This window comes from Orcinus orca, chromosome 9 (genome assembly GCF_937001465.1).
Source record: "Orcinus orca chromosome 9, mOrcOrc1.1, whole genome shotgun sequence".
NCBI lineage: Eukaryota > Metazoa > Chordata > Mammalia > Artiodactyla > Delphinidae > Orcinus > Orcinus orca.
The window spans coordinates 83,302,348-83,319,801 of NC_064567.1; the positions used below are offsets into that span (position 1 = coordinate 83,302,348).

The window sequence follows — 17,454 nt, forward strand, 5'->3', positions numbered from 1 at the left end:
GCAGGCTATACCCTCACAAATACTCAGCTCTTTTGTTGTAGTGTAAAAGTAGCAATAGGCAAGAGATAAACAAATGAGCATTCTGTGTTCCAATAAAACTTTTTTTTAACAAAATGTGATGGGGCTGAGTTGGTCATAGTATAATGAATCCTGAATTAGAATACACCCATCCCTTCTGATACAGAGGCTAAACGTTAATAACAAGAGATTTTCTGTATCCACCTCATTCTTATCACTTCTTAGTCTCCTACCATGGCTTCCTAATATAACCATGTGAGTTGTGCACTGTATAAACTCAAGGGTAATTTTCACATCAACTACAAAATTAATGGTACCTCTTTTATTTCTGCACAGTGGGGGCCCATCTACTAAGCCTTGTACAGACATTACACCAATCACTTACACTCCTGTTTCATAGATAACAGCATGTTCTATTCTCTATTACAACATCATAGTACTCAGTGGGATGAAAAAGGTCTTAGGGGAGCTATACACATAATGGTTCTTTTTGATGTATAATTTATAAATAAAAAGAAAATGTTGAAAAATACAGAAACATAAAAGAAAGTTTAAATGCTGTTAATTTTTTAAAAAATTTTCTATTCAATTTATATGCATATAAATATGCACAAATAAATTGCTATGACAATGTATAATCAACTTCACACTGTACTTTTGTTTCATTTGATGTTTTCCAATATTATAAAGCTTATGAGATTGTGATTTTTAATGAATTTCTGGTTTTTCATTAGTTAGATCAACTATATTTCTTTGGCCATCTCCCTTTGTTTGAAATTTAGCATGTTTAAAATTTTTACTACTACAAATACCACAATGAAATGGCATTTACTAGTACCAATACCTCAAAGACATAGGTCGTTGAGCACACCTCTAGTTATTTTCTTAAAATAAATTCCTGTAAGCCAGCGAGCCACAATTAAGGAGCCTGCCTGCTGCAACTGAGACCCGGCACAACCAAATAAATAAATATTAAAAAAAAATTCTTATAAATGTAATTTTTTAGTCATTCACACAGTATAAGAATATTCTCTAGCTTTTGATGCTTTTAGACAGATTGTACTCCAGAAAAAGCATACCCCTGTATATGCTCACAAAGAGGGTGTGAATATTTCATATTATCCACACCAATACTGAGCATTATCTTTATATGAATAAATCATGTAAAAGCACACACTCATAATTATCTATTATTTACTGATTCAAGAATGATTTATTTATTTAGCAATTTCAGGAACCAAACTCATACACACACACATACACACACACATACACACACACACACACACACACACACACTGATTTTCCAGATATTAGAATGTAACTAATATTTGAGATCATATATTTGTTGTATAATTATCTGCCTTGTTACACAGAGGAATAATTAAAATGTTTCTTAAAGGTTCTGGGTTATCATTAAGACAATATAGGATGCAATTTTCAAAGGTCATTATCAATATTAATGAATTTTCACTCTCCATGACATATTTCTGTACTGTTTGATTTTGCCCACCTTGAAGATTTATTATTTTTATAATGATAAAAAAAATAGATGTAAATAAATACACACATGGTGAGACTATATACTAACAACCTGCTTTCTCAGTGTCCCTCAGGAAAATCAATCTTATTAAAGTGTAACTATATTACATTATTTATGAGTTTATATTTTCTTACTTCAGTAGTCTGTGTGCATTCTTGTTCTTTCATGTGGAACAGTAGAGGGAGGAGAAAATCATCTATTTCAGTTAGTCACAGAAATGAGAGGAATGTAGTGATGATGGAGAAATGGTTTTGGAGGAAGTGTATCTGAGGACAGTTTAAGAAGAAAGATAGGGCATGGAAACGTTAGAAACATTCTATTCTATTCAGCAGTGTTGGGGGATGTAGGAGTCCTTATCTCCTGCTATACTTGTGTTTTGCATGTTTTTCAAGTTTCCTTAAGTTACTTTTCCTTGTTTCCTGTGTAGTCCCAAGGGTCCCCTCAAATAATTTTTTTTTGCCTACTAATGCATTCAATGAGAAGAAATTTATGTGAGATTGGTTTTATTTTCAGAGACTATATGAGAGGTAGCTGTTTACTATAATAATTATGATAAATACTGTTAAATGGTAAGATTTTCAAAGTATTCTTTAAATGTCATCCCCAACTTATACTGTTATTTTATGTACTAGGCATGTGTTAAAAATGTAATAATAGAAATGTAGTGGGAACAAAACAGAAAAAATTGGGGTAGAGGTGAGGAAAGGGAGTTTTAAATTTTAGGATAATACCAGTATTAATGGCCTATTTTATAATATAAAGTATATTATATTATACTTTTATTATTATACACCAGTCAATAAAAAAAAATATATTACTACTGCATGTAAATGTTATCCTGCAAATAACTAAATGACAGTATATCAGCACCATTAGTATGCCAGACTTTGTATAACTTCCAACTATAAGAAGCTCTTAGGGACTTCCCTGGTGGTCCAGTGGTGAAGAGTCTGCCTTCCAATGCAGGGGATGTGGGTTCAAAGCCTGGTAGGAGAACTAAGATCCCACATGCTGCAGGGCAACTAAGCCTGCACGCCACAACTGAGCCCGCATGTCTACTACAGAGAGAAAACCCACACACCACAACTAGAGAGAAGCCCGCGTGCCACAACTAAGAGCCCACGTGCCACAACAAAGATCCCACGTGCAGCAACTAAGACCAGACACAGCCAAGAATAAAATTAATAAATAAATAAATTAATTAATTAATTATTTTAAAAAGAAGCTCTTAGAAGATCACATGATTTGCCAAAAAGATTGGTGTTCTCTTCTTCCAATAGGCAAAGGAATTAGACATTATATTCATATTTGCTGTATATTACCATTTGACATCAGGATGGTAACAAAATGAGAATGAACCCAACTGCAGCAGACACTGCTAGTTGTCTTACATTTCCATTCCCACCCTTTCAATGTTAAGATTAATACATATGTGACAGCTGAAGACGTTATTTCCCAGCCTTCCCTGCATTTAGGTATAGCCATGTGACTGCCTTCTAGGCAATGGGATTTGAGAGAATGTGACATGGATAACTTTCAGGCCATGCCTTAGGAGGCAAAGTGATGCCCTATATTTTTGCCTCTCGCAGTCTTGCTAGATGGAATGCTGATATCAAAAAGGAGTGGGGTTTTTTTTTTAATTTTTAAATTTTATTTTATTTTTTATACAGCAGGTGCTTATTAGTTATCCATTTTATACATATTAGTGTATATATGTCAGTCCCAATCTCCCAATTCATCACATCATCCCCCCCCCGCCACTTTCCCCCCTTGGTGTCCATACATTTGTGTGTAGCAGACCAGCAAGATAGAAGGAGGCTGGGACTCTTGCACTGATAGAGCCTGATACAGCCACCATATCACATCAGGAATATTTTTTGCTCTGACTATATGTAAGAGAGAACTAAATTTCTATGTGGATTAATCTATTGGTATTCTGACTTTTATTACTGTAGCCAAAAGTTTACTCAATTAATCAACCAACTAAACATAAGCACAACAAATGTAAATGAGCTGGAATAAGTAAGAAGGAGGAATTAATGTTTCCTTGCTGTTTTTGGCTCTAATAACAAGATTGAGCACTATTGATATATTAGTCACAGTTGCATAGTAAAATATGTGTTTCTAAATTTTAAATAGATAAGTGAGCTTGGTTAGGAACAAAATCAAAAGATTCTGTAAATATACATATAAGAATATTTGAATGAAATATTCAATACAATAGATTTTATATGTTGACTGTAAGCACTGCAGTTGGGGAAGCAAAGGCAGACATAATAGATTGTAACAAGTGCAATTAGATTCATATAAGCAAAATACTTTGGGACCACACAGGAGTAAGTCTATATTGCAGTGCTTACAGTTATAAAATCTATTGTATTGTTCTGCCTATTTTTTTTGAAAATTTCCCATGTGAAACTACTAACATAAAAATATGGGGGTGAGACCTTCAAGATGGTAGAGGAGTAAGACGTAGAGACACCTTCCTCCCCACAAATACATCAGAAATACATCTACATGTGGAAAAACTCCTACAGAACACCTACTGAACGCTGGCAGAAGACCTCAGACCTCCCAAAAGGCAAGAAACTCCCCACGTACCTGTGTAGGGCAAAAGAAAAAAGGAAAAACAGAGACAAAAGAATAGGGACGGGACCTGCACTTCTGGGAGGGAGCTGTGAAGGAGGAAAGGTTTCCACACACTAGGAAGCCCCTTCACTGGCGGAGACGGGGGCTGGGTAGGGGGAAGCTTCGGAGCCACGGAGGAGAGTGCAGCAACAGGGGTGCGGAGGGAACAGTGGAGAGATTCCCACACAGAGGATCGGTGCCGACCAGACTTAACAGCCTGAGAGGCTTGTCTGCTCACCCGTCGGGGCAGGTGGGGCCTGAGAGCTGAGGCTTGGGCTTCTGAGGTCATATTCCAGGGAGAGGACTGGGGTTTGTCAAATATGGCCTTTATTTTTTTGAGGTAAGTTCCCTCTATGCCTACTTTCTGTACTGTTTTTACCATAAATGGGTGATGAATCTTGGTGAAAGCTTTTTCTGCATCTATTGAGATGATCGTATGGTTTTTGTCCTTCAATTTGTTAGTATGGTGTATCACATTGATTGATTTGGGTATATTGAAGAATCCTTGCATTCCTGAGATAAACCGCACTTGATCATGGTGTATGATTCTTTTAATGTGCTGCTGGATTCTGTTTGCTAGTATTTTGTTGAGGATTTTTACATCTATGTTCCTCAGTGATATTGGCCTGTAGTTTTCTTTCTTTGTGACATTGTTGTCTGGTTTTGGTATCAGGCTGATGGTGGCCTCATAGAATGAGTTTAGGAGTTTTCTTCCCTCTGCTATATTTTGGAAGAGTTTGAGAAGGATAGGTGTTAGCTCTTCTCTAAATGTTTGATAGAATTCTCCTGTGAAGCCATCTGGTCCTGTACTTCTGTTTTTGGAAGATTTTTAAACACAGTCTCAATTTCAGTGCTTGTATTTAGCCTTTTATATTTTCTGTTTCTTCCTGGTTCAGTCTCGGAAGTTTGTGGTTTTCTAAGAATTTGTCCATTACTTCCAGGTTGTCTATTTTATTGGCATATGGTTGGTGGTAGTAATCTCTCATGATCCTTTGTATTTCTGCAGTGTCAGTTGTTCCCTCTCCTTTTTCATTTCTATTGATTTGAATCTTCTCCCTTTCTTTCTTAATGAGTTTGGCGAATGGTTTATCAATTTTGTTTATCTTCTCAAAGAACCAGCTTTTATTTTTATTGATCTTTGCTATTGTTTCCTTCATTTCTCTTTCATTTATTTCTGATCTGATCTGTATGATTTCTTTCCTTCTGCTAACTTTGGGGTGTTTTTGTTCTTCTTTCTGTAATTGCCTTAGGTGCAAGCTTAGGTTGTTTATTTGAGATTTTTCTTGTTTCTTGAGGTAGGATTTTTATTGCTATAAACTTCCCTCTTAAAACTGCTTTTGCTGCATCCCATAGGTTTTGGGTCATTGTGTTTTCATTGTCATTTGTTTCTAGGTATTTTTTGATTTCCTCTTTGATTTCTTCAGTGATCTCTTGGTTATTAAGTAGTGTATTGTTTAGCCTCCATGTGTTTGTATTTTTTACAGGTTTTTTCCTGTAATTGATATCTAGTTTCATAGCATGTGATCGGAAAAGATACTTGATATGATTTCAAATTTCTTAAATTTACAAAGGCTTGATTTGTGAATGAAAATATGATCTATCCTGGAGATGTTCCATGAGCACTTGAGAAGAAAGTGTATTCTGTTGTTTTTGGATGGAATGTCCTATAACTATCAATTAAGCCCATCTTGTTTAATGTATCATTTAAAGCTGTGTTTCCTTATTTATTTTCATTTTGGATCATCTGTCCATTGGTGAAAGTGGGATGTAATAAAAATAATTTTAAAAGTAAAAAAAAAAAAGAAAGAAGAGAGCAACCAAACCAAAAAACAAATCCACCAATGATAAGAAGCCCTAGAAACTGTACTAAGAAACAAAGAAGCAAACAAACAAAAAGGATAGACAGAACCCTAGGACAAATGGTGAAAGCAAAGGAATATGGAGAAAATCACACAAAGAAGCATATACATACACACTTACAAAAAGAGAAAAGGGAAAAAAAAAAAAAATATATATATATATATATATATATATACATCATTGCTCCCAAAGTCCACTGCCTCAATTTTGGGGTGATTCATTGTGTATTCAGATATTCCACAGGTGCAGGCTACATGAAATTGATTGTGGAGATTTAATCCACTCCTCCGGAGGCTGCTGGGAGATATTTCCCTTTCTCTTCTTTGTTTTGCACAGCTCCTGGGGTTCAACTTTGGATTTGGCCCTGCCTCTGCATGTAGGTCGGCTGAGGGTGGTTGTTCTTCACTCTGATAGGACAGGGTTAAAGTAGCAGCTGATTAGGGGGCTCTGGCTCACTCAGCCTGGGGGAGGGAGGGGTACGGAATGCAGGGTGAGCCTGTGGTGGCAGAGGCCAGCATGATGTTGCAACAGCCTGAAGCGCACCATGTGTTCTCCCGGAGGAAGTTGTCCCTGAGTCACGGGACCCTGGCAGTGGCGGGCTGCACAGGCTCCCAGGAGCGGAGGTGTGGATAGTGACCTGTGCTTGCACACAGGCTTCTTGGTGGCTACAGCAGCAGCCTTAGCATGTCATGCCTGTCTCTGGTGTACGCGCTGATAGCCACGGCTTGTGCCGGTCTCTGGAGCTTGTTTAGGCAGTGCTCTGAATCCCCTCTCCTCGCGCACCCCGAAACAACGGTTTCTTGCCTCTTAGGCAGGTCCAACATTTTCCCGGACTCCCTCCCCGCCAGCTGTGGTGCACTAGCCCCCTTCAGGCTGTGTTCACGTAGCCAACCCCAGTCCTTTCCCTGGGATCTGACCTCCAAAGCCTGAGCCTCAGGTCCCAGCCCCAACCCGCCCCGGCAGGTAAGCAGACAAGCCTCTCGGGCTGGTGAGTGCTGGTAGGCACCGATCCACTGTGCGGGGATCTCTCCACTTTGCCCTCTGCACCCCTGTTGCTGCGCTCTCCTCTGTGGCTCGAAGCTTCCCCACCACCTGTCTCTGCCAGTGAAGGGGCTTCCTAGTGTGTAGAAACCTTTCCTCCCTCACAGCTCCCTCCCAGAGGTGCAGGTCCCATCCCTATTCATTTGTCTCTGTTTTTCCTTTTGTCTTTTGCCTTACTCAGGTACGTGGGGGAGTTTCTTGCCTTTTGGGAAGTCTGAGGCCTTCTGCCAGCGTTCAGTGGGTGTTCTATAGGAGTTGTTCCACATGTAGATGTATTTCTGATGTATTTGTGGGGAGGAAGGTGATCTCCACGTGTTACTCCTCCGCCATCTTGAAGGTCTCCGATCAATAAAATTTAGCTTTGAAGCTGCAGCTGGGTCAGTTTTCTCTGAACCAAATGGGGTACTTTGGGGAATTTTGTATAACTGATTTTAAAAATCAAGTCACTGATTGAAAAACAGAACAAAGGAATAGCTACCAACAATGATCAGTACATTCACTATCACCAAAAGTATTTTAAATTATACTACAGTCCTAGGCAGTACAAAAGAACAATAAAAGCAGAAATAGGAGATGTGAATATTGGGGAGGAATTGGAAGAGAGTGCAAAATTGTCATTTTATAATATTATCTTAAAAGGAATAAAATAGAGCTAACAGAAAATCTAGATCATTGAGTAAAATGAGTTAGCACAAGATCAACAGTAGAAAATTACTTTCCTACACATAAGTAATAAGTGACTGGAAATGTAAGATCTTTAAAAAAATATCCTATTCACACATTTGTAATAGCCACAAACCTCTGTTATATGTTGAAATAAGTCTAATATATAATGTGCAGGACCTACATGTTTAAAATATAAAACTTTACCAGAAGACCTAACCTGGATAAATTACTTGTTTCTGAATGGCTTGATTAAATATTAAAATTCTTATGAAATAAAATACAGGGAAAGTACAAAAATGAAGCAAAGCATTCCTCAGCAATATTTCTTCAGAATAAACAAGGAAGAAAATTGTCTCTTCTTACTGTTTGTATTTATAAATGCCTTAAATAAGAGTACAAACCACAAACAAAACTCTTTTTCTGGTTTCAGTTTGTAAATTTTTAGTTATCTATCTTGCTTCAAGGATAGAGTTTACAATATCCAAAGACTGGGAGAAGAGTTCACATTTATCTGTGGAATCTGGAAGTTGAGTTCAGGGTTTATCCACTCCATCTGAACATTAGAATCACCTAGGATCTTTAAAAATTATTGATGTCCAAGTCCGTATAGATCAATTATATCACATTTCTGGGGGTGACACCAGGCCTCTGGAAGTTTTTACTTTCGTAGGTTATTCCAAACTAAATCTAGGGTTGACAACTTCTGACTAAATTCTCCATGCCATGTTTTATGATGATGTTGAAATGTTGCAGAAAAGAGAAAAAGCAAAAGCATTGGTCTGGAAATTTGGAAGTAATTGTAAATTGTTGGACTACAAAAAAATTAATGAGCAATGCATCTTAACTATTCATAGACAATATGCTTGAGAAGACTTTAAGTGTTTAGAAAAAGGATAGAATGCTTTGGAATTAAAATATGTTTTCATTCTCATAAAAGTATAAAATTGCCTAGAAAGTTAAATATCTTTGAGTCAGGCTGAGTCTGTTGCCATAGGAGATTCTGTAGAAGATGTGGGTATATTCTAAGGCTGAAGCAGAAATCCAGAGTCTCTGAGAAGACTCAGGAGGAAAGAGGTACAGACCAGTGTGGATGATCAGGAGATTGTGAAGAAGGTCAGGTACAGATCTGGGAGCAAGAAAGCTCAACCAAAATGAAAAATCCAAAAGCAGATTGAAAAATATGTAGGGTCAAATTTGAGATTTCATGATGTTTTTCTTTATTTCAGCTATGACCTTGCAGTGACCTAGAAATAATAAATGCTGTGTCCCAGGACATTACTGCTCAGTGCTAGTTCCTTAACATCTATTTTCTGCTTTGAATATATCTAATGTCAACTCTGGAGCATCTGAAAACAAGTTAAGATGTTTTGCAAGCAATAAATTATAGTGTCTTTTTCATGCATATTTTTGCTATTATTAGAAGGCTATTTCCATAATTCAAAGGGTTTCATTTAAAAATATTGAAATGATATTTAAAAGAGTTCATTTTAAACTGAATCTTTTCAAGTTTCCTTTTAGTAGGCAATATTTTCTGTTACATGAGTCTGAACAAGCTATGCCTCTAGAAAAGGTTATTTTAAAATAAATTTGGATGTATTTTGATGTATCAAATTTCCTTTTCAGTGATTATTGTTTCAGTAACACATATTTTTGATTTGGTGTCTTTAATGTTAACACTAAACATATTTGTAGGTGGAATGGGATAGGAGAAAAAAGATTTGCAAAAAAGAAGAAACACAATTATTTTAATTTGAAAGTGCTATTTAACCTTTTGAGTTTGGTAAGGATATATTTTCTTATAATATTTTCTTTTTTAATAACCCTAAAATTATTCATCGAGTATATACTAGAACATTTCTAATATGACCAGCTACCAATTTCTTTACTTTCTAACAATATAGACCAATATATTGGAGACTAGGACTTAGTCCTCTACAAAATATTAAATCAGATTTATAAGAAGAGAAATTTCCTACCGATCTATTTGCACCTTTTTACTCTATGGCATTCAGTAATTTAACAGATACTTTTATGGTCCTTAGTTGTATTAAAGTCTTAATAAATATAATCAGTGCCTCTGATGTTAAAATATAATATATTATTTTACATAGAATGTTAAAAAAATATTTGTGTTTACGAATTGTAATTTATTTTTAGCTGGTACAATAACAGATGTTCTACTGAATCCCTGTTCTACTGAATTGAAGTTCTACTGAATACCTCTAATGCCCTATGGACAGGTCAAGCAAAACCTACCAACCGTGAAATACTAAGGCCAGGGAGAATAATCTAAGGCAAAATTTCACAACTGCTCAGACCCCAAGACAACTTAACATAGGCATCAGAAGAATGAATTTAAGCCACTTTTCTATCTCCAAGAAACAATGTTGACAACTAAAACTGGAAAATTCTGACTGACATCCACTTATCAACATCATAGAGAAAAATACTAGGACAACAGTAGGCTGGAAGATCTTACCGCATAAGCTGTTTAATAATTTTGGACATACAAAATTCTTTTCCTCCTAGCTTTGTCTTTGACTTAAGCCATTTTAAACTTCTTCACAGCTTCCCATAGCATGTTGTTTTGCCTCAAACATAGTTCATTTTTTCTCATCATAATATTATTAGTATGTGAAGGTGCTTCTTTATGAGGTGTAGGAGTGTTGTATACTGAAATCTAAACCATGCATGATCAAATTCTCACTTTATTTTTGGATCGTCTCAATTTTATGGTCAATGGATTATAAATATTTTTCACTTTCCCCTTATTATGGCTGTCATTTCATGAGGTGTTATGGGTTGAACTGTGTCCCCCAAAATGATATGTTGAAGTATAGCCCCCAATACTTCAAAATGTGACCTTATTTGGAAATAGGACCTTTAGAGGTAATCACTTTAGAATAAGGTCATTAAGATGGGCACTGTCCAATATGACTGCTGTCCTTATAAAAAAGGGAGATTTGACATGGAGGCAGACATGCACAGAGAGAAGGTCATATGAGGACAGGTAGGGAGAAGTCAGCCATGTGTCTAGAAAGATTAATCTGCAAGTCAAGGAATGCCAGAAGCTAGAAGAGGCAAGGATGGGTTCTCCCCTGGGACCATCAGAGATGCCAGCATAGACCTGATTTTGGAATTCTAGCCTCCAAAGCATGAGGCTATAAATTTCTGCTGTTTTAAGCTACCCATTTTTTGGTACTTTCTTACACCAATCCTAAGAAACTAAAACATGTGATATTTGCTATCTCTACACAATCTCTTAAATTTCCTGGCTTCCCAAATTTTATTTTTCAAACTCATCCTGCACATTTGAATTATAAAACACTTTCCTCATCCATTACAGTAAAGACACCTCTGATCACTGCTCTAGTATATGCATCTTAAAAAACACTGTGGATATATCTGTCAAAATAATATTCTTCAGGGTTATATTTCACTGTTTGGAATGAAGTTGTTAGTCATGTACAGCAGTAACTGATCCTTGGCTTTAGTTAGGCTCCTTGCATCTTTCACAATTAAGAAGACCATCTACCCAAAGCAGTCCAGGTAGGAAGAATGCTCTGAAATACTGAAGAAAATCATTGTGATCATAGAAGTAAGTGATTTGAAAAATATTCCACTGCGAAGCCCTCCTAATCAGCCCTTGTGGATTTGTGTCATTATTTCTTAATGTCTCTTATTTTTATATTACTGTTATTCTAATCATTGTTGAGAAACAACCATGAGTGGAAATGGATAGCAATTTGTCTAAAACCTCAGTTACCCAGAAACCAGCTTAGTAACCAGAGATAAGTTCCAAAAGTTCTAACAGCAAAAATTCTGGACGTAGAATTCATTATGCTAAATGCATGCACCCAGATAGAAGGGAAATCCATTGGTCTCACATTCAAAGCCTATGCACCCTTAATTTATAGACAATTCTACAAGCAAAATCCACTCATTTTCAGATCAACTACACAGAAATGTAAGAAACTCCTAAAGTTTAACATATTTCATTTTATTTTTGAAGCAATGTCAATACATAAAATTCTAAATATATATAAAAATATGCACCAATAGCTTAAATTGCCTTTAAAAACTTCCATTAGCATTTTAACATTCTCTCTGCATTTTAATCTATGTATACATCTTTTATAATAAATGCTGTACATTGGCAGTATGTATCCTTTCTCCTTTATCACTGTGAGAAATGGACTATTGCCTCCCATATCAATAAACAAAGTATGTTACAGTTATCAGCGATTGCAGTCCTCTAACGTGAGCTGGTGAGCCCTGAGGAAACTCAGGAAGGAAAGAATACCTGCCATCTAGCAGCCATCAGACTGCAGCCACTCCCCATGGTGAGCCCTGAGGAAATTCAGGATGTGAAAACACAAGATACTGGCCCCAGAGAGCTGAGGTGTATATCAAAGGAATGATTTCAGTGAGCCCAGACTTTTGCATCTTCCCATACACAGAAAAGTGCTACATTCCTTAACTTGACATATCTGGTTGTTTTTTTTTTTAATTAACAATAATCTTTTGACTTTCAGACTACCTGCCCTTTGTTGCAAAACTCCTATATATTCTGGCTCTCCCCATCACATCCTTGGAGCAGTTCTCTCAGGGTTACTTGAGATGCTGCCTCCTAGGCTTGAAGTCCTAAAAATTCCTGCCAAGTAACAGATAACTCTCAACTTTTAGGTTGTGAACAATTTTTTAAGTTGACAACTGTATATTATATCAAAGATATTTTCCAGGCCATTACTTGTTGGCCACCACAACCCCTCTAACGTCAACATAATATTCCATTCCATTCCATTCCAATATTCCATTCCATGAAATAAAGTCCTTTATTTCATTCCATTAAACCTGTAGATTAAAATAAGGGTGGATGCTGCCTCTGATATCTAAATATCCATAGACAGCAGCAATCAGCGGCAGATGAACTGTGGCTTAGAGGAATGAGGTGAACGTTCATTAAAAGTTGATAGAGGAAGTCTAACATAACTATTCCTCAGTAGCTACTGGATGATTCATGGTAATACTGCATGGCTAGAGTCATTCAAAATCTCCAAATCCCCTATTTAAGAAGTCAAAAAAGCATTCAATATGAAAAACACTTCAGTCACATTTGTAGAATGTTTAAAAGTAAAGTGAGCTTTAGCTCAGACGGGTATATTTCAGATATGGAAAATGAAATCAGGAACAACACAGATGATGCTTGATTGGGACACACTAATTATATACTACACCTGGTCACCCAGTTTCCAGCTTCATAGGGGGGCAAAAGCACAATCAGCCATTCCATACACTGGGCAAAGAACCATGCACTGATCTGGAGGAAAAATCCCTGCTGGTAAGGAAAGAGTAATATAACCTAATCCACAGGATTGAAAGGGGTCCATCCAGTTGTGGAAACTGCTTCATTTTGAAATGAAACTAGACTTTAAAACCCGCTGAAGAAACTCTCTTGTAAAACAGAAAACAAAACCGACAAAAACGACGACAAAAAGTGATCAGCGATGTATTACTCTAATCGTTAACATGTTTTAGTTAACTTTTAAAGATATATAGAAACATTTTCTTCTCATAAGAACAATTATGAATAACTAGGCCTATTTAAATTTAAACCCCATGCTAACTACTGGATTTGCATTAGGTAAGGAAAAGGGAAATAGCATTTATTTTTTCAGAAGCATGAAATGAGACAATTGGTATGCATCACTCAACTTAATAAGTATAACATCCCTATGGAGTAACATTGTCTCCATTATTACAGGTGAGGAAATTGAGTCAATAATAAATACACATGACTAGTGAATGGAACATCCAGATTTAAAATGCCAATCTTACTCCAACATGTGTTCTTAAGCAACATATTATACTAATTCTTCTATTCTATTAACCAGATAGGTCTTAAGTTCAGAGAACCACAAAAAATCCTTTGAAACTATTCACACCCAACTTTCCCCTCTGATTTAAACTTATCATAAAACAAAAACTCAAGCTGGAATTACTTCAGCTACCCTTGCATATCTCTCAAACTCATCAAAACACAATTCTCAACATCTGCATTCTAAGGACCAGAGGCAAAGGAAAAGAAGGTAAGAAGAGAAGTAAAGGAAAACAACTGAAAGAATAGTTCAGCTGAAAAAGAAAAAAGATACAAAAGAAGAGGAAGTAGATGAGAAAAGAGAGAAATATAGTTCTAATTCTCTACTTTTCAGCCAATGTATTGGAGAAATACACTTACACCACTATTGCCTGGAAATCGCTGATGAGGAAAAAATGTGCGTGTGTTCTCGTATTTCATCTATGCCATTTTTTAATGTCTTAGGCTATGTTTTGAGTCCTTTGAGATTTCTGAATGCTGACAAAATGAGTGGAGAAAGTAATTCTAGAATTTAGAGGAGGACAGATGAATCACAGATTACATATTTCATCAACTGTCATCTAAGTTTCAATTTTTCTTCAACACAAATCTTCAAGAAAGTCAGACTGTCTTCATATCTTGACTTCATGACCTCTTTAGTATTTGGTATAAAAATATTTTTTTAAAAGAAAGCAGAAGGAAAAGCAAGTGCACACTGTAACTCTGTGTGCTGTCCATGGTATTTGTCCTCACTGCCATTGCAATACCATTACTTTTCAGTACAGGCAAAGTCCACTGATGACTGTGAGTCTATTTAGCACAAAAAGTAACATATTTTTGTATTTCACACACTTGAAAATAATCTAAGACATTAACAATACTTTTAAAGCATGGTAACTTAACCTAAAACCAAATGTCAAGGCTATTTTACAGGATACTCCAATATTTGGGTTCTGGAGTGGAGAATTCTAATTCATGGTGAAAAGGGAGGTTTCTCCACACCACCAAGCAATGCTCCAGACACCAGCTGAGCATTCTACAATTCAACTGAAGTCTGACATTATCTACCCAAAGGTAGCATCAGATTCCACAGGTAAATAGTTCAATCCTACAAGACTGCCCTCCACTTTGGATGCCAATTGCAGGCTATAAAAAATGAATAAACAGAAACCTCAGTTAGAGTTGGGAGACCAGAAAGGAGAGCTCTCACAGATGGTGAAGACAGCAGAGCCCAACAGGATAGAGAAAGACTCCTCTTCTTTCCTGGCAAGGACTCAGCCAATGAAAAGGCACAGACTTTGTTTACTATACCCTCCTAACTTCCCTTTCCTCTCTATAAAAGTGTTCTCCTTTCCTTGCCCTGTGGGGACTTGCAGGTGGCTCACCATGGCTGCTGATCCCAAATTGCAATTCTCCACCAATCCTGAATAAACCTATCTTTGCTGGAGAAATATCAGGCAGTTCATTAGTTTCAGGTCAACAAAGCCCAGGTTGTGACCAGTCTTTTGACTCATGTGCTACAAATTGGAGGTTCCAACAACCCACTCTAACTCAGGATGCCAATCTCAAGTGCATGTTGTTACCTGTACTTCTGACCAACTGGCTATAAATCATATTTCCATGACCTTTCCTTGGGTTTGATTAATTTGCTAGAGCATGTCTACTGGGGAAAAAAAAAAAAAGCACAACATAAGAGCTGTGAGTTGAATTTTATTCAGAGTCTTACTAGGACTATAGCCCAGGAGATAGCCTCTCAGATAACTCTGAGGAACTGCTCCAAAGAGGGGGGGAAAGAGTCAAGAGCCAGCATATATATTTTGGGGGGGTGGGGGGGTGGGGGGGGAGGACAGTGGTCCTGGGAAATAAATGTAATAAAATATATATCTTAGGGGGGGTGGGGCAGGGAGTTGTTGGCGGGAAGTTTAGAACTGGTGCGCTGCGCTCATCCTGCTGTCTCTTGTTCCGCCTGCTCCCTTTGTGCTCACATTCTGCCCTGCCATGCTCTGCTCTCAAGAGGCACAAGTCATCTCCCCCAGCAAACGGGCCCGGCCTGCGGAGGAGGGCGGCATGCGGCTCCGCTTTGTCCGGCTTTCGGAGCACGCCACCGCTCCGACCAAGGGGTCTGAGCGCGCCACGGGCTATGACCTATACAGTGCCTATGATTACACAGTACCACCTATGGAGAAAGCCCTTGTGAAAAGAGACATTCAGATAGCTCTTCCTTCTGGGTGCTATGGGAGAGTAGCTCCACGTTCTGGCTTGGCTGCAAAACACTTCATAGATGTGGGAGCTGGTGTCATAGATGAAGATTATAGAGGAAATGTTGTTGTTGTACTGTTTAATTTTGGCAAAGAAAAGTTCGAAGTCAAAAAGGGTGATCGAATTGCACAGCTCATTTGTGAACGGATATTTTACCCAGAAATAGAGGAAGTTCAAGTTTTAGATGACACTGAAAGGGGTTCAGGAGGTTTTGGTTCCACTGGAAATAATTAAAATTTATGACAAGAACAGAAAATGAGAAAATATACTTTTTCCTTGAAAATAAAGGCTTTGCTTAAAGTGAAAATATATATATCTTTGTAAAAGATTACTGCTTATCACAAAATCCTGGTACTTCAGGTTAATGGTTTTAGTGCTTATCTACGTATGGGAAGATTCAAGAATCTTGGGTCTTGAAACTCTTCTCAGGGCACACTGTTGGTGGGGCTCTTCAGTGGGTTGCATTTTAACCTTTCTTAAACTGGATGATGAGCAAGATTCGTTGTTCTTTTTGCTTACAAGCAGCTCACAGAACACAGGAAACTCATTTACCCACTAAATTACCAGTATGTTATAAAAAGATATAATTCAGGAATAGCCAGATGTAAGAGATACACAGGGCGGTATGGGGAAAGGGTATGGAGCTCCAATGCTCTCTCTGAGTTTGTCAATCTCCCCAAACTCCACCTGTCCACCAACCTAAAAGCTCTTTGGGTTTTTATAAAGGCTTCATTACATAAGCATGAGAGATGAAGTCTTGTCCAGTGGTGACCATTTCAACCTCTAGCCCCTCACCCCTCCCCAGAGGTCAAGGGGTGGAACTGAAAGTTACAACTCTTCAATCACATGGTTGTTTTTTCTGGCAACCAGCCCCCATCCTTAGGTGACCTGGGGGCATTTCAAAAGTCACCTCATTAACATTAAAAAAGACACCTTTATCTCTCTCACCACTTAGGAAGTTCCCAGTGTTTTAGAAGCTCAGGGCTAGAAATGGGACAAAGACCAAACACATGTTTCTTTTTATAAATCACAACATCACATCCAGTAAAGATTCAGGATTCAAGATCTATGCATGACACTTCCTCTTGCTGGGTGACATGAGGCAATTTATTTAAGCTTTCAGTTTTCTGTATGTTGTGGGAGGAAAAAAAAACCTCAAAACTTTCTTCTACCCTTTGAGTTTCTTCTGGATGGTCTAAGAATTAAACTGACATGAGACAAATTAACAGGAGAAAATCAAATTTTATTTTGTATGTATGGGAACCCCACATATATGAGAGGGTCAAAGACCCCACATACATGAGAAGTTCAAAGAGAGAACAATAAGATATATATGACATCTTGAGCTAAGAAATAGGCTAGGGGCCTGAGGCTTCCAAGGACAGGAGGGTAATTTACAGGACAATAAGAAGAGCAGATGTTGGGTAATTAGATGTTTGCCATGACTTACAGATGGACCATTCAGATAAAATTTATCTCTGGTAATAACTCTTATTCTGGGAAAGACCAATTAAATTCTTCTAAGTAGTTAAGCAGGGGCAGAAATTTCTCTTCAATCCACAGGGTCTCAATTGCCTTTAGC

The 17,454-nt window shown here is 37.4% G+C and overlaps 1 protein-coding gene across 1 annotated transcript; it reads left to right on the forward strand.

Moving 5' to 3' along the window:
- The first annotated feature begins 15,574 nt into the window (after window positions 1–15,574).
- Window positions 15,575–16,179, forward strand: LOC101271467 (deoxyuridine 5'-triphosphate nucleotidohydrolase, mitochondrial). Its single transcript, XM_004263402.2, has one exon. The coding sequence runs from the start codon at window positions 15,612–15,614 to the stop codon at window positions 16,104–16,106; it is 495 nt and encodes a 164-aa protein (XP_004263450.1). The 5' UTR covers window positions 15,575–15,611; the 3' UTR covers window positions 16,107–16,179.
- Window positions 16,180–17,454: the final 1,275 nt, after the last annotated feature.